Source organism: Chironomus tepperi, unplaced genomic scaffold, assembly GCF_022539635.2.
Source record: "Chironomus tepperi strain 1889 unplaced genomic scaffold, CSIRO-AGI_Ctep_v1 contig_67, whole genome shotgun sequence".
NCBI lineage: Eukaryota > Metazoa > Arthropoda > Insecta > Diptera > Chironomidae > Chironomus > Chironomus tepperi.
In genome coordinates this window covers 1,948,331-1,971,710 of record NW_027226189.1, presented here as the reverse complement: position 1 = coordinate 1,971,710, position 23,380 = coordinate 1,948,331, and the positions used below count along the sequence as shown (strand labels likewise).

At 31.9% G+C, this 23,380-nt stretch overlaps 1 protein-coding gene across 1 annotated transcript; it reads right to left on the bottom strand.

Annotated features, from left to right (window-relative positions):
* Positions 1-1,346: 1,346 nt before the first annotated feature.
* On the bottom strand, positions 1,347-7,806 carry LOC139100579 (myosin light chain kinase 2, skeletal/cardiac muscle-like). The gene is made up of 8 exons (XM_070653230.1): positions 7,523-7,806; positions 4,646-4,732; positions 4,358-4,576; positions 4,157-4,287; positions 3,987-4,082; positions 3,811-3,914; positions 2,783-3,058; positions 1,347-1,517 (listed from the first exon to the last, which is right to left on the bottom strand). Exons 1-8 carry the CDS (start codon positions 7,584-7,586, stop codon positions 1,436-1,438), a joined length of 1,059 nt encoding a protein of 352 aa, XP_070509331.1. The 5' UTR covers positions 7,587-7,806; the 3' UTR covers positions 1,347-1,435.
* Between the last annotated feature and the right edge of the window lie 15,574 nt (positions 7,807-23,380).

Sequence of the window (23,380 nt, the reverse complement as noted above, 5' to 3'; positions counted from 1 at the left end):
TTCGGATGTTAACAATCAGTAAGGACTAGTTATGGATTTTTCTTCATTTGTTTACATTTCTTTACTAAGCCACTACTCGTTATTAAGCTTTTTTTGCGATTTTGAAAACTTTTTTCTTCCGATAAGCCACTGGCTTATAACGTAAATTCAGGGTAGAAGGAATGAAATTAATTGTTTTCCAAAGAATGATAATAGAAAAATAACTAAAATATTATTATTATCATACTTCTCTAAACAGAGAAGGTTCGTTCAACACTTGTTAACGTAGCTTGAATGGACTTCAATGAAATATACCGCACCTCTAACTTCTCAGTCCTGTTTTTATTCTTGAATTTAATGTCTAGATCCAAGCCTATTTATGACTGCAGCCATTTTTAATAATAAGGACATGAAGTGCGATTTTCTTTCTCTTTGTCATGACTTTCAAAACAAAGATCAAAAATTCTAAAAAATACTACATAAATTTTTTAAAAAATATTGCAAAATTTGAGCCTTGATGATTTTTAGGAAAAAATTCATACTTGCTTTACATTTAACTCTTATATTGGTAGATACAAATTATTTGGTTTGAAATTACAAATTATTTGGCGACCCAAATAGTTACAAAATGGACTAAATACCCAAATATTGGTATTTTTAATTGACAACCCTATATGGAAGTTATATGGATCCTACTGGATCCTATTAATGTTCTGGAACTGGAATCTTGTTGTCGAGATTCAGGTTGTTTTCCAGAAAGTTTTTGTTTACCTTCTTCGTTGTTGTTTCTGCCATTTTGAATTTATTGCCGAACAAGTCAAAACACGTTGACCTGAGTTTCGAAACTTTAATTTCTGTTGTTGTTGTTACCTGGAGATTTTGTGATTTTTGAATTAACTGCGGAGCGAATTAAAACCACGCCTGTTCCCTTTGAATTAACGATGCGAACTTTTCCAAAAGAAGGGACACATTTACATTATTGGAATTACTTTTCATTTATAAAATAAGGATAAATAATTGCAAAATAGTTAACTGGCTCTAAAAAGATATAAATACGTTCTTCAAAATTAACCCATGTGAACTTTAAGTAGACTTAAAATAAAAATTTTAGAATTTAAAAAAAAATGTATAGTTTTAATTCTAAACTATAAATTTATTTTGAAAACAGTGTTTGAGGTTCTCAAACTTTTTACAGGTTTTACATTTTAATGATTTTTTTTAACTTACATAGAGGCTTTTACAACTTAAATTCAATTTCTTATTTATCAATATTTCTTTGAAAAACCTTGAGCAAATTAGGACGAAACAAGAAAATTATAATAATAATATTGTATGAAATAACGATTTTAAAATAAAAATATCAATAATTAAAGTATTTTGCTAAACCTTTTTTAGGTCCAAAAATAATAATTTTTATTCCACGGTTCCGAACCAATACAATTATAACTTCGCGTCACTAATAATTATTGATTAGATGTGAATTACTTAATTTATTTAGTTTGTTTATAAACATTACTGAAAGAGCAGCTTTTCTCCAACTAAAAAAAGGAAAAATAAATAAATCAATAAAGAAAACGTATGCAAGTAAATTAAATAAATCAGATTAAAAAAAATAACATCCATATGGTCGAGTGTACACCGTATGAACTAGGGGTGTCGATTATTTGGGTTTTCAGGATTTGTACAAATCCCAAATACCCAAATCCCAGGACCCCAAGTACTTGTACAAATCCCAAATCTCCAATAAGAACAAAATATCATTATAAATAGGCGTATTTTCTGGGATTTTAGGCCAACGCATCTAGATGCAAGTGAATTTTCTCAAATAGGTTATAAAACTCTTGAAAGTTATGACTTTTCACCTCAAATTTATTTTATCAAAGTGAAAATTTATGGAAAATTGTAAGTTTTCGACTGGATTTTCCTACACTAAATTGAAAAAGTCTCGTAAATGGAATTTTCACTATGATTTACTTAAAATTAACCAAAAAAAATTTTCATATGTAATAAAAATTTACTTGGATGCATTTTCAACTACGGGCCGGCAAAAAAATGCCGATCTGTAGCGTTTTTTGGCCAACCCTAGATTTTTCTTACCAAATATTTATGAAAATATTAATGAATAATAAAATTTTGAAGAACTAAAAAAATAATAATATGAAAAAATTTAATAATATAGGAAAAATTCTTTTTATAAAGATTTGTACAAGTACTTGGGTTCAAAACCCAAGTATTTGGGGTACAGCAAATCCTTACAAAATACCCCAAATCCCAAATACTTGGGATTTGTAATCGACACCCATACTATGAACACATCTACCCTGAATTTGCGTTATAAGCCAGTGGCTTATCGGAAGAATAATAACGTAAATTCAGGGTATATATCTTGTCGTTGAATAATAAGGCTTAAAATGGTTCAAAAGAACCCCAATAGTGTCAAACTTAGAAGTGTCTCGATTTTTCCAAAAGTGTCACGATGTTTTGCGAAAATCCTCTGGCCACTCTAGTCTAGTTAAATGGAACGATCCAAAAATCTCATTAGTCTCAGATACATTTAGTTCTAAACGCTAGTTCAATGGCAAGTAACTAGCAATTCATGGGCAAGTAAATAGCGAGTCTTTAACTAGTTATATGAACACTCGGGTTGCATAACTATACTTTTAAAAATAATTTTAAAACGGTAACTCGACAGAGAATAAAAGCGTGTAATTAAAAATACTAAAAAAGCGTGTAAATATTTAGACATGCTCTGACAAATGAAAAACTGTTTAGTAAATCTGATTTATATTTTAAATTATCTTACCGTCTTAAAATCACATATCGCTTTAATTTAGTTTTTGTCAACGATAGCGTTACACCAGGAGGCAAGGAGTCCAATTGAATAAGCCACTCATGCTTTAATGCATTTTTAGCTTTCATTCTTTTTGACGATTCTTTCACTAAAAGCTTCTCAATAAAATCTTTTGCAACGGGCGATATTTGATCAAAAGAAGCATATTCAAAAGAATATTTAGCAAAAGAAACATTTGTCATTGTCTCATAATCGTCAGCTCCTACAAATGGACTTAATCCAGATAGTCTGCAATTATAATTTACAACAGATTTTTATTAAATATCAAATAAGTACGTAATTCACTGTTTTATAAACTCATATTATTTAACAATGAAATTACGTACTTTCTTGATAATTACGTCTCGCTTGAGTGAAATTAAATCCTTAAAGTGCTGATCGTTGATAAAAACGGCAATTGAAAGCGTATCGTAATTTTTCAATTGTTGAGCATTTGTAATTCAATAAATAATAATCAGATACAACAGCTCCTTGAGAATAAAGCAAAGTAACACCCTTCTAATTAAGCAGTGTAACGACACACTGAAATGCCATAGAACAAGCTCGAGTGTGCCGTGAAAAAAACAAATATAGAATCCTTAAATAGTTAGTTTAGTAGAAAATTCAAAGTTTTTACTAAATATTTCAATCTATATTATTAGTATTTTGGGCTAACGCTATGATTTTATTCAACCAAAATTTGACGATAAAAAAGGGTTGAACATTCCCGTTTCTCGATAGCGAAGTTAAACTTTATCAAAAAATTAGTTACAAAAAAATGATCAAGACATTGAATTTGGCTTATTAAGGTGAATATTTCATTTCTTTAGTATAGAGAATGTTATTAAATAATTTTCAAATATAATAATTTCAGGACTATGGATGTCAAACGATCAGCTTAAGGGACTCAAGCGAGCAGTTTTATATCATATATATAAACTATATATTGGTTCATTTTGGTGAGCATGATTTTTTTTGCATTTGCGCACGCAATAGCTTACAATACATAACATATAACCCCTATGCTCCACATATCCGTAAAAGGTCCGATATCCTCAAATAAGACAACTTCGGGTGCTGAAAATTCGGCCGTACCAAACATCACCTGACATATTAAGAAATTTAGAAACAAAAATATATGTTTTAATAAAGGTATAAAAATTATATAAACTCATACTTGCAAGTTCTTGTTAGGATCATAACGTCTAGCAAAACCAAAGTCTATTATTTTAATTCGGTTTCCTTGTTTCGAGAGACAGAGCACATTTTCAGGCTAATTTTATAACACAAAACAATATGTTAACCACTCAATAAAGAATCTGAAAGAAACAGTTGCTAAAGTCCTACCTTTAAATCAAGATGAATAATTCTTTTGCTGTGCATATATTCAATAGCATCGCAAATTTGTCTAATAAAGCAAGCACAAGCTCGTTCAGTTAAAATAAAATCTTCATCAATTACTCTTTCAAAGAGCTCGCCTATTTAATGTAATTTTTTAAAAATAGGTTATATATTAATTATGAGAGTCGTCAGCGTCATCAAATTTACCTCCTTGAATAAGTTCCATGAAGCAATAAAGTTTATTTCCATAATCAAAAGCATCATAAATACAAATGATAGTAGGGTGATGCAGAGATGCAAGAATATCAATTTCTGTTTCCATCATTATTTTTTCTTTTTTCTTTTTATATCCTACCACTTTTACAGCCAATTCCATATTATTCTGCTTATCTTTACATAAAAAAACTGTTCCAAAGGATCCTCGACCTAAATAAAGTAATCATACATATATATTAATATACTTTTCATTAAGTTTTCAGAAATTCCTTTTTATACCTAATTCAGGAAGAATTGTGTATTTATCCGATGGATTTTCATCTTTTTTAATTTTTACATCTCGGTATTCAAATGGTGTAATAACATCTAAAAAATATGGCTTATTTAGTTATGATATAGTGAATCTATATGATAATAGCAATATTTATATATGTGGTCATACAGACAAACTTCGCCTCAAACAAAACTAACACTTTCGCAATTTTCCATTGTTCTCCGTGTAAAATACAAATTTACTACCTAATACCTAATTAAATATATAATTTTTTTAGAGCATTTTTGATTTTTTTTTTGAAAACTAGATATCGTAGAAAGTTTGCATCCCAGAAAACCGTTATATAAAAAATTTATTTTTATTGTGTATTTCTCGATAAACCTACTGGATCTTGTTTTGCAGAACTAAAAGTGACTTATTAATCAATTACTGTTCGTCGGGACAAAAATGCACTTAAGTCCCTCGATCAATATCACGAGTACTTTTGTAATTTTTTAGGTTTTCTTAAACAATTAGGCTTACGTGACAAAGGTCTTGGGTTTGCTCAGGCTTGATATTGAAAAATCGTGCATAATCGACTTTATACACGCTTTTTCAATAATGATTTAGACTTAAAATCATCTTAAAAATTGCAGGATCATGCTTCAGTCTTTCAGGCCGAAGTTCAAGCAATTTGTGATTAGTTACTGTTTAAACAAGAATTTTAAATGTAAGATATGTCTTTTAATGGATAGTCGTTCCACTTTATCGTGCTTAAGCAATTGTATTTTAAATCTAAAACATTACAAGATTACGTGTCTAATTTAACAGTTTTAGGTTAACATCTGCAGAAGGAGCCATACCCTAGCGCCAAAATGGCAAGATTTTTGGACGATATTTCCAGAATTCGAATGCAAGATTTTTGCCAGACTTTGCAAGATTTTCCATACATTGAAAATCCTTAACTGCACGACAATGCAAGAAAACAGCTATAAATTTCCAAGATTTTGCCAGAGAAATCGTCCATAACTTGATCAACTTGCATACAAGTTATGGACGATTTTTGCCAGATTTTGGACAATTTTGCAAGATTTTTAATTATAAAATTTTAAAAATAACATTTTTCTATTTTTTTTTTTCTCTTTCTCATATACTTCACAAGCGTTTGAATCTTTTTAAAACCTTTTATACTCGTCCGATTTTTGCCAGATTATGGCAGATTTGTCTTGGAATTTGAACCTTGGATCGCATGTTTTGAAAATTGTTTGAAGTCCTACACTTTACCGCTGAGCTCCCGCTGTCTGAAATTATATAACTTTATGTATGGCAAAAGACATATATAAGTTACTCATGAATTTCAAGCATGAAATATAATTATATTTTGAATAAAACTTTTTGAATTAAATTTATATTGTACTTATTAAAAAAAACTTTTTTAATTTTCCAAAATAATTAGTTTTAGTGTATTTTATTCACATCGTATTCACATGTGAATGTATTAAATTTGTTTAGATTCCGAAGTTATCTTTTTAACTAAAGCTAAATTACAGTAAGTTGTAATAAGTTTGTTTTTTAATTCTACATCATAATCTAGATGCAGAATTGAGATTAGTAGAGGGGGAAATTCTCTTTATGCATTATAAGTGATTTTCTAATCAAATCATTTAAGGTTCAGAATCAAGAAAATTTAATATTGAGAAACCGAAGTCTCTAATTCTAGTCAATCTAGTTTAAAAAATGTATTCATAATCTGGTTGAAATCAAAAATATATAACTTATAAGATTTTCTGAAAATTCCAAAAAAAAAAAAAATCAAAAAATATCTGACAAAATCGTTGAAGAATCTTTCAATTTCTGTCCGATATTCGAAATACTTTTTCATCCGATTTTTCCAAGATTTTTCTTGCACAATCGGACCGAAAACTGCAAGATTTTTCGAACGTTTTTAAAGAAAATTCGTCTGGCAAATTCTGGCAAAAGTCGGACGTATAAAATTTGTCAGATTTTTGACAGAAAATGAAAAATTTTTTTTCTGGCAATATCGTTCAAAAATCTTTCCAAATCGGACGGAGTTTTTCGTGTGAAAAAAAATCGTCCAATATCTTGCGAAAATGTGGCAAAATCGGACGGACAAAAAAAAGTCTGGCGAAAATCTTTCCATTTTGGCTTAAGGGTATATGACGGCGAAAAGTCTGATTGGTCCATAAATAGAAATGAATTGTCGGATATTTTATTGTTATCGAGAAGGGACTTAATCATCTTAAGTATTAATAATGAAGAAACAATCATTTTTTTGGTAGATGCAGGTCATTAAGTATGCAGCGAGTTAAAAACTATGGTACGAACTTTGCGATTGTTGAGGATTTTGTTTGATCTTATTTTTAGTTCGACTAAGTGATTTGGACCTTCATAGATCTTATTTTTTTTATCAATTATTAATCAATTGCTGAAACAGAAATGCGCTGAAATTTAATGGGTCTCAATTAATTATTTTCCGATTGCTTATGTATAAAAAATGATTGCTTCTAATACTTTTGTTAAGGTCAATGTTGAAGAATATTCGAAACACAATATACATTTTGACATACATATTTCAAAGAGGAACATAATTTTATTTTGAAAAAAAAAAACAAGATTATTTTTCTTCTCATACTAGCGATTTTTTTTTTTGGCAAATTTCCCAATACTGGTTTTTCTTTTTCTCTTTTTTATGACGTTTCTTAAAAATTTCTTTAAAACTCATAAGAAAAAATTAAAAGTTTTACGTTTTTCATTCGTTTAATGAATTTTGAAATTTATGCTTTTAGAAATATTTAATGAACTTTGTGAGATGTTATAATTCGTAATTATGTTAATTATCAGAAACAAATTAGACCAAATTTCTAATATAAATGATGACTTACCATCATCTGGAGTAATATTTTCGTCAACATAAATCATTTTTTCACTTTGCAAAATCAGAGACATTTTTTTTTTTAAAAAAAAAGTTTTAATATCATAATGCTTCTTCTCTTATTAAATTTAGTATTTATATTATATTTTGACTTTTTTTTCCTCGATAATTTTCTGCTTCTACAAAAATAACTGCTCGTGAAAATAAAAGCAAGTTCACACACGACAAAATCAAAACTGCGAATAAGACGGAGATTTTTCTCGGCGAACTTGAACATATAAACAATAAATAAGAAAAATGACTTCCTAAAAGAAAAATATAATACTCCTGTCTGCATCTTGTCTGTGTGTTTGTCACGTGTATTTATATTCTGGTATATACATATAGTCAAAAAAATAATAATAATACGATAAATTTCGACCACTTAAGTTAGAAAGCTGAAATTAAACGAAGTCTAATATTTCAAAAGATACAAAATCGTAAAAAAAGGCTTAATAACGAGTAATGGCTTAGTAAAAAAATTTAAACAAATGAAGAAAAAACGAAAATTTTCATGGAAATCTTAAAAATTATTAATTTCTTCTAGTCCTTACAGATTGTTTATAATCGAATATGTCATTTGAAATCGGAAAATTTATTTTATCTAGTTTGATTAATGACATTTTGGTAGTGGCTTATTAACGGATGCAAAATTGGAGCAATCTGGAGTCAAATTTCCATTTATCGCTGATTTCTTTTATAAACTCTAATTTAACTTATGGGCGATTCTTCAGATGAGTGGATTTTTGAAAAAGAGCTTTTACAATCCAAACTCATTTCAATATTAGAACTAAAAAACGTTTTCATTAAAATCTTTCTTAATTTTTAGTTTTGATGGTTTAAATGAACTTTAAACAGTATATAAACATTAATTCTTACTGAATTAACAATGACATATGACATTAAAATGCTAAGACAAGACAAAAAATTGAGTTTTTTGAAAATTTCATTTGGTAGGGTAATCAATGTATTTTTGGAGGTATTTTGCCCTTTGAAAACTTTGAGTGTTAATATTTTTGTAATTACTGCATGCATGAAAGAGTTTTATATACCAAAAGATCAAATGATACTGCTGTAATCATATCCCAAGCTTAACTTTTTGGTATTCTCATTCATTTAAGCATAATTAATGATTTTGTATACATTATTTTCGTTTTTGTTTTTTGAGGTATCAAATTTGTTTTTGGAGGTAAAAATATGTATTTTTGGAGGTAATTCAAAAAATGGCCGTTGGTAAAATTTTTGCAGAAAAAAGCTAAAAAATCCATTAGAGCAATCTTTATGGCTAAAATATGTGGTACAGACGTTAATTAACTTAACATTTGGCGTTTATTTTACGGTATCGATCCTCTAACACGAAAACAAATAATTTTTTTAAAAGTAAAAAAAAAAAATGCTTTTTAGCGCATTTTTGAAATTTATTTCAAAAAGGTAGCTTAATAAGACACATAAATCCATAAAGTTATTGGCATTTAAAAGTTTCAAATCAAAGCATAAATACTATAATTAACAGTTTTTCATTTTCATATACAACAACAACAAAAACAACAGCACGTTTTTTCATTGTTTTACAGTGTTCTTCAATGTTTTTCGATGTTTTTACAGTGTTTACTGAACAATGTTTGAATTTTTTTTGACCGTTATGAGGTTTGAATTATGAAAATCCGTTAAATGATGAAGTTCTTAAATTTTTGGAAGTTATATACGGATCTTGTTTTTTAGGTCTGGATGTGACCTGGATCTTACTGGATCTTGTGTTTTAGGTCTGCAAGCAACCTGGATCTTATGATTTAGGTCTGGAAGTGACCTGGATCTTATGTTTTAGGTCTGGAAGTGGCCTGGATCTTACTGGATCTTTGTTTTTAGATCTGGAAGTGACCTGGATCATACTAAATCTTGTTTTGTGAATCTGGCAGTGACCTGGATCCTACTGGATCTTGTTTTATGGATCTGGAAGTGACCTGGATCCTACTGGATCTTGTTTTTGTGGATCTGGAAGTTATATGGATCCTACTTGATCTTGTTTTTGTGGGTCTGGAAGTGACCTGGATCCTACTGGATCTTGATTTGTGAATCTGGAAGTGACCTGGATTCTACTGGATATTGTTTTGTAGATCTGGAAATGACCTAGATCCAACTGGATCTTATTTTTTTGATCTGGAAGTGACCTGTATCCTACTAGGTCTTGTTTTGCGAAACTGGAAGTGAACTGGATCCTACTGGATCTTGTTTTTGAGGATCTGGGAGTTATATGGATCCTACTGGATCTTGTTCTATAGACAGGGAACTGACTTTAAAATCAATTACTGATCGCTGGGACAAAAATGCGCTGAAGTAACTCGATAAGAACGAGTACTTTTGTAATTTTTTAGTAGTCTAGATGAATTGATTTATATTACCTAACTAGTATGTGACTATAGTATTGATTCTCATTTATGAATATGTTATTATATTTAATATGATGAAATTAATTATAATTTTCTCCAAATTCTTCCTTAAAATTAATAATCCTTCCTGTTTGCTTAATTGTTCATAGAATCGCTGTTCATTATCCAAAAAGATCCCTCACGTCGATAATTTTCACTTAATTTAATAAATTTATGTTAAGAACAAATAAAATTTCCTCAAAAAATTTAGTAAACAAAACTATTTTTTTCAACCAAATTCAAAAAACTTCCGTTAAAAATACCTCCAAAAACAAATTTTTTTACCTCCAAAAATACATTCAACACCTCATTTTTTGGAAGGCTGTTTTCTCGAATTTTAAGCAGTAAATACTGTTAAAATCTTCATGAAAACACAGGAACAGATAGAAAATATCATTTTTGGTTACTCATAATGAAGAAAAATTTGTATTTGAGGACGAAAATATTCGATAAATATTGGTCAAAATTTTCTTAATTCTAAGAAAAAATGGCTGTTGAAGCAAAAAATTAAAAAACTTAGTTAAAGAACTGCCAAATAGGGAATATTGTTCTCCAAAACATATTTTGCCATCAATAAGATGATTTTCATGTGTTTTCCAAAACAAATAATGAGCTAGAATTAAAAATATTTGTAAAATAAAAATTAAAGGCAAAATACCTTCAAAAATACATTGATTACCCTATTTTTCGTCAAGAAAGGCGCAAAGCTTTGATGAAGTTCTGTTACCAGGCGCCCTCGTTTTTAGTTGTAGAACTATACGATAAGGTCAAGGTGTATGTTTGTAATTCATGTGTCGTCTCAACTTTCAAATCAAATTATCTACAGCACAAAATAAAATTTATTTTCTCCTTTTTAGTCTACGCGAAAAACGAGGTTTTTTTAAAAAGTTTTTTTTTTATAAAGTATTTTATTTTCTACTTTTTAGGCCAAGCTTCGCTTGGCATAAGTTTGTTGCTTGGAGTTACAACGGTCGATATATTTTTGTATTTTCTATCGGTTATCACCGATTCATTTATGTTTACCGATTTGATCCGATTTTCTTTCTCTTTTTTACTTGACTTCGTCGAGATCGGACGTGTTTTCACGAAGTAGGTTACTTCATTTTTATTTATACACTTTTTCTTATATTTTATACAATTTTAGAAAAATTGAATCGTTTCGTTACGCTATATTTCACCGTTTACATCATTTTACACAAATATATGGTTTATGGACGATATCAATTATTTGTGTTTTACTTTCCGATCCGACATCATTCAATTTTTTTCTTGCACATTCAATTTTTTTCTTTTTCAAAAACGCCATTTTTCATCGTGCTTTATTGTTGCAAATATCTCTAGAAGATTCTAAGAGTCTCTGAGCTATCATTTTCATCGATCCAGATTCAAATTGTGTGAGATTTTGGCTGAGAATAATTTTTTGCATCGATTGGTTATGTTTTACAGTTTTCAGTCTATTTTGACGAGCTCAGAATGACTGAAAAATTGTAAAGTTGCATATTAGGGCTGCACAAATTAATTAAATGTGGATTTTAGACTAGATCTAGTCCTAAAGGTATTAATTTGTTAAGTTTCGGCACTTCAGTTCACGTTTTTGAGGATTTTTTTGTTCGGCCAACAAATTTGCTAATTTTCTGGATTTGAGGAACAATTTCGTGGATTTTCATATTCATAAAGGATTCTAAAAGCTCAAAAAGGCGCGGAGAAGTGTTGAGTGGCTCGAAAGACGAACAATTTCGTCCAATTTGGTGTTTTTTGGATTTTGGAAAAATTTAATTTCTGGATGTTTCGAAATTAAAATTTTTCATCATAATTTGTGTCAAAAAGAGCTCTAGAGGTTCCAGCAATCTCTGAGCTATCATATTTCATTGATCCAGAGACAACATTGAAGCCTAGATTCACGAAATTGTGCAACATTTTATTTTTGAGAAATTTTTTTGTCAAAGAGTTATGTTTACATTTTCGCATTTTCGTGACAAGCTCATGAAGGCTGAAAATTGTAAAAATTAAAGTTTGAGCAGTTGAGGATCATCAAAAGTAGGTTTTGAGACAAGATCTCATCCTAATTATATCGATTCGATCAAGTTCCTGCCTGTATATTTACGTTTGAGACAAATTTCATCATATTTTCACAATTTCTGGATCTAAGGAATATTTGACGAATATTTGGCAGCGATTATTATTTTGATGAAGGCGATAGTTTAGTTCAACTAGCAGCAGTTATTGGCTCTATTTAGTGCTTCAGTTGTTTGATAAAGAGCTTATCACACTGATTTTTAATTTTATACATCATTCTTTTTCTCCCATTTAAGCATTTTGATTGATCCAGAATTATCAAATGCATATTTTGGTGACAAAAGTTGTTTTTTTGCTGGCGATTTTCAGTCTACGACACCTAGATGGTTAATGTGGTGACATAGCAATGCAGTTCCAGCGGTATTAGTCATTTTTGTCACGGGGGGACTATGAGATGTTTAGAGCTGATGTTTTGTATATTTTTTTTATGCAAGTTGGATATATTGTTAATGATCAAGTTAAGCAGTGTGTAGACTAGCTCTACATCTGCTTTTACATCATCATATTGTTAAATTGGATTTTGTTATCGTTATGTTTTGGACTGACCGGCCTTTTGATTTGAGATCCAGAAGTCTGGATGTTTGAATTGCCGCAGAGTAGTCGAGTTTATTTGATGAATTTTGTGTGATTCCTTCTGTGACTCAACGCCGCCGTATTCAGTGTTTTGATTTTTATCCAAGTGAGTCCATTCAGTTATGTTGCGGATATTTTAGGATGACACAAAGGTTTGCAGTTTCTATAGTGTCAAATTTTACGACATCGCGCAAAACAGGATTTTATGCAACAAATTACATTGATGTACATTAGGCACTAGCTGCTTATTACATCAAAATCTTTGTTTGTGATTCATTGATGCTTGGATTTTAAGGACTTATTGGACATGTGGAGATCCTTAGTTTGTTATATGGACCAATGTTATTTTATATTATGTTTATGTTTAGACAATTTATATGTTATATTTTATTTGTATCATATTCATATTGTGAGATGACCGTTTTATTATTAGCACCGCAGTGTAAAGCGGACACAGTCCTCTTTAGGGGGACTATGTTGCTTGGAGTTACAACGGTCGATATATTTTTGTATTTTCTATCGGTTATCACCGATTCATTTATGTTTACCGATTTGATCCGATTTTCTTTCTCTTTTTTACTTGACTTCGTCGAGATCGGACGTGTTTTCACGAAGTAGGTTACTTCATTTTTATTTATACACTTTTTCTTATATTTTATACAATTTTAGAAAAATTGAATCGTTTCGTTACGTTATATTTCACCGTTTACATCATTTTACACAAATATATGGTTTATGGACGATATCAATTATTTGTGTTTTACTTTCCCGATCCGACATCTAAGAAGAACTAAGCTAGACCGATAGGCCAAGCTTCGCTTGGCATAAGTTTGAAGAACTAAGCTAGACCGATAGGCCAAGCTTCGCTTGGCATAAGTTTGAAGAACTAAGCTAGACCGATAGGCCAAGCTTCGCTTGGCATAAATTTGAAGAACTAAGCTAGACCGATAGGCCAAGCTTCGCTTGGCATAAGTTTGAAGAACTAAGCTAGACCGATAGGCCAAGCTTCGCTTGGCATAAGTTTGAAGAACTAAGCTAGACCGATAGGCCAAGCTTCGCTTGGCATAAGTTTGAAGGACTAAGCTAGACCGATAGGCCAAGCTTCGCTTGGCATAAGTTTGAAGAACTAAGCTAGACCGATAGGCCAAGCTTCGCTTGGCATAAGTTTGAAGAACTAAGCTAGACCGATAGGCCAAGCTTCGCTTGGCATAAGTTTGAAGAACTAAGCTAGACCGATAGGCCAAGCTTCGCTTGGCATAAGTTTGAAGAACTAAGCTAGACCGATAGGCCAAGCTTCGCTTGGCATAAGTTTGAAGAACTAAGCTAGACCGATAGGCCAAGCTTCGCTTGGCATAAGTTTGAAGTACGAAGCTCCACCGATAGGCCGGACAGAATCCTGGACAGAATCAATACATTGAATTTTATGAAAGAACACAAAATTTTCGAAAAAAAAGAAAACGCTTAAAAAAAAGTCTGCTCATGGCATAGGCTTGAACTCATGACCTCATGTTCATCAAAACCTGCACTCTAACTATTACGCCACCACGACATATTATTTATATTTACTAAATGGTTAAATTCATAATATTAATCAAAAAGTATTTATTTGATATTTTTGTTATAATTATTATTATCAAGAAATTCACATATTAGCTTTAATTTAAATTTGATTTCTGTTAAAAAAAGGAATAATTTTTTCGACTTTCTATCATGAGGACAAAAACATAAAATTTTATGTGACAATACATGATGAAAAATATTAAACTCCAAGAAAACATTGAAAAATAGCGTATAAAAGTGTGAAAATGGAAAACTTTATTTTAAAACATTATAAATTATCAAAAAAGTATGAAAAAGAATTGAAAAGTACGACAAAAAAAGTTGGAAAATTCGAGACTTGAACCCTTGACTGGCTTGGAATTTTATAAAAATTATCTTTTTAAGGACTGAAAGAATTACGTACGTAATACGTACGTAATACGCACGTAATACGTACGTCTTTTTTTGTAAAAATTAATTAATTATAGCATAACTAAGCTATATTGTGATTAACTAATGCTTAAATATTGCATTGTCATCAAGAATACACATGCTTGAAAAATTTCAGCTCGATTGGAGCAGTAGAAGTGGTCGAAAAATCGATCGCAAGATTTGACCTCGACAAACAGAAAGACAGACAAGAAAGCAAGTTAAGAAAAACGAGGTAATAATAATAATAATAATAATAAAAAAGCTTCAAAATTACTCGGTTTCATTTATTTTTCAACAAAGAATCGAATTTCTGCTTTAATTAACAGCTTTTTAGACTGATTAATGCATCTGTTCATAGAAAAATGTGTATATTTTTGGTTCTGTAACATATTCTGCTCCAATTTTCTTAAAATCGAATTCTTCGAATGAGAATTCCAATTTGTGAATAACTACGATAATAGGGATCTACAGGTCCACTAATTCTTTAAATATGGTAGTTTTCGTGCTAAATAACAGTCATAGCACAAAAAATTATGTTACTTAGTGAGAAAAAATTCTACAAAACGATTCTTTGGTGAAAAGGTGGAGAAAAACTCATCTGGAGAATCGGCCATAAAAGAATTATCAGTCATCAGAATTCGTATAAATAAATAGATTCATGAAAATAAACCATTATTTTTTAGAATTTTTTTTTTCAAAAAGGTAGCCTAATAAGACAGTCGTTCGTTCGGCTGCCATTAAATTTTTTTTATATAGATATCGTTGAGAGCTCGGAATGTATACTTTAATACTATAGATAACAATTTTTCATTTTCATAAACAACAACACGTTTTTTAATTGATTTAGAGTGTTTTTCGATGTTTTTACAGTGTTTACTGAACAGAGTTTGAATTTTTTTTTTGACCGTTATATGGTTTGAATTATGAAAGTCCGTTAAATGAAAAAGTTCTCAAATTTCTAATATGGTGACATGGAATTTACTGGATCTTGTTTTTTAGGTCTGGAAATGATCTGAATCCTACTACTAGCTTTTTATGTCTGAAAGTGATCGGGATCCTACTAATTTTTATTTTTTAGATCTGGAAGTGGCCTCGATCTTACTGGAACTCGTTTTGTAGTTTTTTTTTTCACCGTTCACTTATTAAGTTACGCAAAAAAAACGAATTTCTAGACTCCCCACCCCCCTCGTTACAAAATTTCCAACCAAAAAAAATTGACTGTTATAAAATCGCAGAAATTTTCTAAAAAATATGTAAAAATTTTTTTTTAAAGATTTGCTTTTATTTAGGTGCAACCTTTTTTTTACATATTTTTATTTTTTACTTTTTAGTTTTCTTTATCAAAAATTGTTAATATCTGAACTATCACTACTGAAATCTAAAAATCGCTTTTAAATGACAATTTAAATCAGAGTTGGCAGAACTTTAAAGTGGAGTGCGGACTTTGAAATTCCGGACTTCCCTAGCGCCAAAATGGCAAGATTTTTGGACGATATTGCCAGAATTCGAATGCAAGATTTTTGCCCGAGAACGATTTTTGCCAGACTTTGCAAGATTTTCCATACATTGAAAATCCTTAACTGCACGACAATGCAAGAAAACAGCTATAAATTTCCAAGATTTTGCCAGACAAATCGTCCATAACTTGATCAACTTGCATACAAGTTATGGACGATTTTTGCCAGATTTTGGACAATTTTGCAAGATTTTTAATTATAAAATTTTAAAAATAATATTTTTCTATTTTTTTTTTCTCTTTCTCATATACTTCACAAGCGTTTGAATCTTTTTAAAAAAACTTTTAAAAAAAAAACGCTTTTACCTTAAAAAACAAAATGATCCAAAAACATAAGTGTTAAAAAAATGCTCTAAAAAAGGAGAAAATAAAATAAATCTACGCTTTATAAAATTTGGAAATATAAATATTTCTTAAGAAAACCAAAAATTTAACTCGAAAATTTTCCCAAAATATAGCAATGTTGTACAAGAACTCAACGCCCCACGCTTTTTTAGTCATTGAGTTCTTGTACAACATTGCTATATTTTGGGAAAATTTTCGAGTTAAATTTTTGGTTTTCTTAAGAAATATTTATATTTCCAAATTTTATAAAGCGTAGATTTATTTTATTTTCTCCTTTTTTAGAGCATTTTTTTAACACTTATGTTTTTGGATCATTTTGTTTTTTAAGGTAAAAGCGTTTTTTTTTTAAAAAGTTTTTTTAAGGTTTATTATTTACTTCTTTTAAGTCGAATCACTAAATAATTAATTTTAATCGATTGTTGGAATGATTGTTGATATAGATAACAGGTGTTGTCGGATCTTGCTTCGCTCGTCCGACTGTTCATAGATCACAGGAGTATTAGTTGTAGGAAAATTTTCACGCCTTCACTCGCTTCGCTCCGTTCAGGTCGCAAAAATTTGTGAGCTTCGCTCAGCCAAGTCCGAACTTCGTTCGAACTAATTAAGTTCGAGCTTCGCTCGGATCACAGGCGTTGTCGGATTTCGCTTCGCTCGTCCGACTGTTCATAGATCACAAGGGTATTAGTTGTAGGAAAATTTTCACGCCTTCACTCGCTTCGCTCCGTTCAGGTCGCAAAAATTTGTGAGCTTCGCTCAACCAAGTCCGAACTTCGTTCGAACTAATTAAGTTCGAGCTTCGCTCGGATCACAGGCGTTGTCGGATTTAGCTTCGCTCGTCCGACTGTTCATAGATCACAGGGGTTGTCGGATCTCGCTTCGCTCGTCCGACTGTTCATGGATCACAAGGGTATTAGTTGTAGGAAAATTTTCACGCCTTCACTCGCTTCGCTCCGTTCAGGTCGCAAAATTTGTGAGCTTCGCTCAACCAAGTCCGAACTTCGTTCGAACTAATTAAGTTCGAGCTTCGCTCGGATCACAGGCGTTGTCGGATTTCGCTTCGCTCGTCCGACTGTTCATAGATCACAGGGGTTGTCGGATCTCGCTTCGCTCGTCCGACTGTTCATGGATCACAAGGGTATTAGTTGTAGGAAAATTTTCACGCCTTCACTCGCTTCGCTCCGTTCAGGTCGCAAAAATTTGTGAGCTTCGCTCAGCCAAGTCCGAACTTCGTTCGAACTAATTAAGTTCGAGCTTCGCTCGGATCACAGGCGTTGTCGGATTTCGCTTCGCTCGTCCGACTGTTCATAGATCACAAGGGTATTAGTTGTAGGAAAATTTTCACGCCTTCACTCGCTTCGCTCCGTTCAGGTCGCAAAAATTTGTGAGCTTCGCTCAACCAAGTCCGAACTTCGTTCGAACTAATTAAGTTCGAGCTTCGCTCGGATCACAGGCGTTGTCGGATTTAGCTTCGCTCGTCCGACTGTTCATAGATCACAGGGGTTGTCGGATCTCGCTTCGCTCGTCCGACTGTTCATGGATCACAAGGGTATTAGTTGTAGGAAAATTTTCACGCCTTCACTCGCTTCGCTCCGTTCAGGTCGCAAAAATTTGTGAGCTTCGCTCAACCAAGTCCGAACTTCGTTCGAACTAATTAAGTTCGAGCTTCGCTCCGATCACAGGCGCTGTCGGATTTCGCTTCGCTCGTCCGACTGTTCATGGATCACAAGGGTATTAGTTGTAGGAAAATTTTCACGCCTTCACTCGCTTCGCTCCGTTCAGGTCGCAAAATTTGTGAGCTTCGCTCAACCAAGTCCGAACTTCGTTCGAACTAATTAAGTTCGAGCTTCGCTCGGATCACAGGCGTTGTCGGATTTCGCTTCGCTCGTCCGACTGTTCATAGATCACAGGGGTTGTCGGATCTCGCTTCGCTCGTCCGACTGTTCATGGATCACATGGTTATTAGTTGGAGGAAAATTTTCACGCCTTCACTCGCTTCGCTCCGTTCAGGTCGCAAAAATTTGTGAGCTTCGCTCAACCAAGTCCGAACTACGTTCGAACTAATTAAGTTCGAGCTTCGCTCCGATCACAGGCGCTGTCGGATTTCGCTTCGCTCGTCCGACTGTTCATGGATCACAAGGGTATTAGTTGTAGGAAAATTTTCACGCCTTCACTCGCTTCGCTCCGTTCAGGTCGCAAAAATTTGTGAGCTTCGCTCAACCAAGTCCGAACTTCGTTCGAACTAATTAAGTTCGAGCTTCGCTCGGATCACAGGCGTTGTCGGATTTCGCTTCGCTCGTCCGACTGTTCATAGATCACAGGGGTTGTCGGATCTCGCTTCGCTCATCCGACTGTTCATGGATCACAAGGGTATTAGTTGTAGGAAAATTTTCACGCCTTCACTCGCTTCGCTCCGTTCAGGTCGCAAAAATTTGTGAGCTTCGCTCAACCAAGTCCGACCTTCGTTCGAACTAATTAAGTTCGAGCTTCGCTCGGATCACAGGCGTTGTCGGATTTCGCTTCGCTCGTCCGACTGTTCATAGATCACAGGGGTTGTCGGATCTCGCTTCGCTCATCCGACTGTTCATGGATCACAAGGGTATTAGTTGTAGGAAAATTTTCACGCCTTCACTCGCTTCGCTCCGTTCAGGTCGCAAAAATTTATGAGCTTCGCTCAACCAAGTCCGAACTACGTTCGAACTGCTTATGTTTGAGCTTCGCTCGAACGTCTCCACTTCGCTTCGCTTCGTTCGCCCGACTATTATTAGGTCACAGTAGTGTCGGACTCCACTTCGCTTCGCTTCGTTCGCCCGACTATTATTAGGTCACAGGAGTGTCGGACTCCACTTCGCTTCGCTTCGTTCGCCCGACTAATATTAGGTCACAGTAGTGTCGGACTCCACTTCGCTTCGCTTCGTTCGCCCGACTGTTTATAGATCTTAGGGGTATTGAATGTGAGCTTCGCTTGAACTCGAATTCAAATCATGACGACATATTTTAGTTTATGTGCAGTCTATAGGTCAACAAGTAACTTATGAAGATAAAGTTAGTGTTAGACATGAACATCGCTCGAAAGCAAAAGATTTTTGATCTCAAAAAATATTGAAATTTTATACGAAAACCCCACAACATACTGTCTTTTAGTCTTGTGAAGTATAGTTAAATTTGTATTGAAACCTTACAACAGTCTTTTTTTGCAATCCAAGATCATTTACATGCAGTATAACAAGATCCAGTAACACCCAGGATCATATACATGCATTATATCAAGATCCAGTAACATCCAGGATCATATACATGCAGTATAACAAGATCCAGTAACATTCAGGATCATTTACATGCAGTATAACAAGATCCAGTAACATCCAGGATCATTTACATGCTTTATAACAAGATCCAGTAACATCCAGGATCATTTACATGCAGTTTAACAAGATCCAGTAAGATCCAGAATCATATACATGCAGTATAACAAGATCCAGTAACATCCAGGATCATTTACATGCAGTATAACAAGATCCAGTAACATTCAGGATCATTTACATGCAGTATAACAAGATCCAGTAACATCCAGGATCAAATACATGCAGTATAACAAGATCCAGTAACATCCAGGATCATATACATGCAGTATAACAAGATCCAGTAACATTCAAGATCATATACACATGCATTATATCAAGATCCAGTAACATCCAGGATCATATACATGTAGTATAACAAGATCCAGTAAGATCCAGAATCATATACATGCAGTATAACAAGATCCAGTAACATTCAGGATCATATACATGCAGTATAACAAGATCCAGTAACATCCAGGATCATATTTATACAATATTTCAAGATCCAATAACGATAGTTTGAAATTCAAACAGTAACGGTTTTTTGAATTTTGAATTTTTACTAGGAATATCCGTGAGAAAATTACTTATGATTTTTTTTTCTCTTTCATAAATATCTTAAAAAGAGATGAATTTTACTTTAACTAATGCTTGGTATTATAAGTCAATGCGCAATGAACTATAAAAACTGGTTTTCAGCTTTACTATTAGTCTAGTTCATGCAAATTAAAAATATGCATCATTGACATTGGATTTTTTCCCATATATAATGTTATTATATTAATTAAAGCATAATTAAGCATTTTTGTGATACAGAAATGCGAAAATATTGTATTGTCATCGGGAATACACATGTGAAAAAAATTTGAGCTCAATTGGATCAGTAGAAGTGGTCGAAAAATCGATCGCAAGATTTGATCATGACCAACCAACCAACCAACCAACCAACCAACCAACAGAGTAAGTCAATAAAAAGCGTTTAATAATAATAATAAAAAAAAAAATAAATAAATAAATAATAATAAAAAAATTAATAATTAATAATAATTAATAATAATAATAATAATTAATAAAAACCTTTTATACTCGTCCGATTTTTGCCAGATTATGCCAGATTTGTCTTGGAATTTGAACCTTGGATCGCATGTTTTGAAAATTGTTTGAAGTCCTACACTTTACCGCTGAGCTACCGCTGTTTTTTTGAATTAGATTTATATTGTACTTATTAAAAAAAAAACTTTTTTAATTTTCCAAAATAATTAGTTTTAGTGTATTTTATTCACATCGTATTCACATGTGAATGTATTAAATTTGTTTAGATTCCGAAGTTATCTTTTTAACTAAAGCAAAATTACAGTAAGTTGTAATAAGTTTGTTTTTTAATTCTACATCATAATCTAGATGCAGAATTGAGATTAGTAGAGGGCGAAATTCTCTTTATGCATTATAAGTGATTTTCTAATCAAATCATTTAAGGTTCAGAATCAAGAAAATTTAATATTGAGAAACCGAAGTCTCTAATTCTAGTCAATCTAGTTTAAAAAATGTATTCATAATCTGGTTGAAATCAAAAATATATAACTTATAAGATTTTCTGAAAATTCCAAAAAAAAAAAAAAAATCAAAAATATCTGACAAAATCGTTGAAGAATCTTTCAATTTCTGTCCGATATTCGAAAGACTTTTTCATCCGATTTTTCCAAGATTTTTCTTGCACAATCGGACAGAAAACTGCAAGTTTTTTCGAACGTTTTTAAAGAAAATTCGTCTGGCAAAAGTCGGACGTATAAAATTTGTCAGATTTTTGACAGAAAATGCAAGATTTTTTTTCTGGCAATATCGTTCAAAAATCTTTCAAAATCGAACGGAGTTTTTTGTGTGAAAAAAAATCGTCCAATATCTTGCGAAAATCTGGCAAAATCGGACGGACAAAAAAAGTCTGGCGAAAATCTTTCCATTTTGGCTCAAGGGTTTGGGACTTTGGGAGTCCGAAAAGTCCCATACAAAATTTTTTTTTTTATTAAAAAGTATTTTAATATTTTTTTTTGGTTACACTGCGTAACCCGAGTTGAAAAAGTGAATTTTTTGACATTTTTTTCGGTTACACTTCAACTCGGGTTACGCAGTTTTTTCAGTTACACTACAAATTTTTTCAACTCGGGTTACGCATGGTTTCTGAAAGCGGTTTTTCAAAAACCGCGGAACCGCACTTTTTGACCCAAAATGCGGTTTTTTGAAAACCGCGGTTTTTGAAAGTAAAAACCGCAGTTTTAGAACTTTGTATGGAGAAATTTACTTAAATCCACAAAAAGTAAATTTTGAAGATAATTTTTCAAAAATAAGTTTCAATTTAATATTATATCGAAAATCAGGACTGACATTATGCAATCTGGTTAAAATAACTTGAATTTTAAAAGTTTGTGCAATAAATAATTTTTCAAACTATTTTATCAAGCAATTTGGAACTGAATCTTAATAAAATAGAGAAAAATAGAAAGTTTAAACTCTTTTATGCATAAAAATCAACTTTTCAATTTTTTCCAAAAATTTCACACATTTGTATGAAAATCGAAAACCGCAAAAAACCGCAAAACCGCGGTTTTTTAAATTTTGGAAAACCGCAAAACCGCGGTTTTGAAAAAGTGCGGTTTTTCAGAAACCCTAGTTACGCAAAAAAAAAAAATGTCAAAAAATCACTTTTTCAACTCGGGTTACGCAGTGTTAACCAAAAAAAAGTCAAAAAATTCACTTTTTCAACTCGGGTTACGCAGTGTAACCGAAAAAAATGTCAAAAAATTCATTTTTTCAACTCGAGTTACGCAGTGTAACTGAAAAAAATGTCAAAAAATTCACTTTTTCAACTCGGGTTACGCATGGTAATCCAAAAAAAATGTCAAAAAATTCATTTTTTCAACTCGGAAAGTTAGAGAACTTTTCATATAAAAGATATTAATTTAGCACTATTGAATTATAAAAAATGCGCCGAACAAATATTCCACAAATTAAATTAGAAGCTAAAATTTATTAGATTTGAACTTTCCAAAAATTTCCCTTCCAAAACAAGTTTTTCCAAAAAAATATTTTCCAAATAAAAATTTCCAAGAAAATATTTTCCAAAAAAATCCGTTCCAAAAAATAATAAATCCAAAAAATTCCTTTCCAAATAATTCTATTCCAAAATTTTATTTTCCAAATAATTAAATTCCAAAAATATGTTCCAAAAAATTCCATGCCAAAAAAATAGTTTCCAAAAAAATGAGCTTTTCCTTACAAAATCCTAGACCCCCCCTCCCACCTAAAAAGCGAACGTAATAAGTGAACGGCCCCATGGGACTTTACGGAGTCCCAAAGTCCCAAAAGTCCGGACTTTGGCGGAGTCCCGACTATCAAATTCCGGACTTTGGTGGAGTCCGGACTTTCAAAGTCCGGACTTTTGGGACTTTTAAAGTCCGGACTCCAAAGTCCTGCCAACTCTGATTTAAATTTTAATTCAAAATTAATTTGGTCCTAAATAGAACAGAGTACACACATTTTAAAAAATTTCGATTTTGTGTTCCATGAAGATAAATTTATAACTTAAA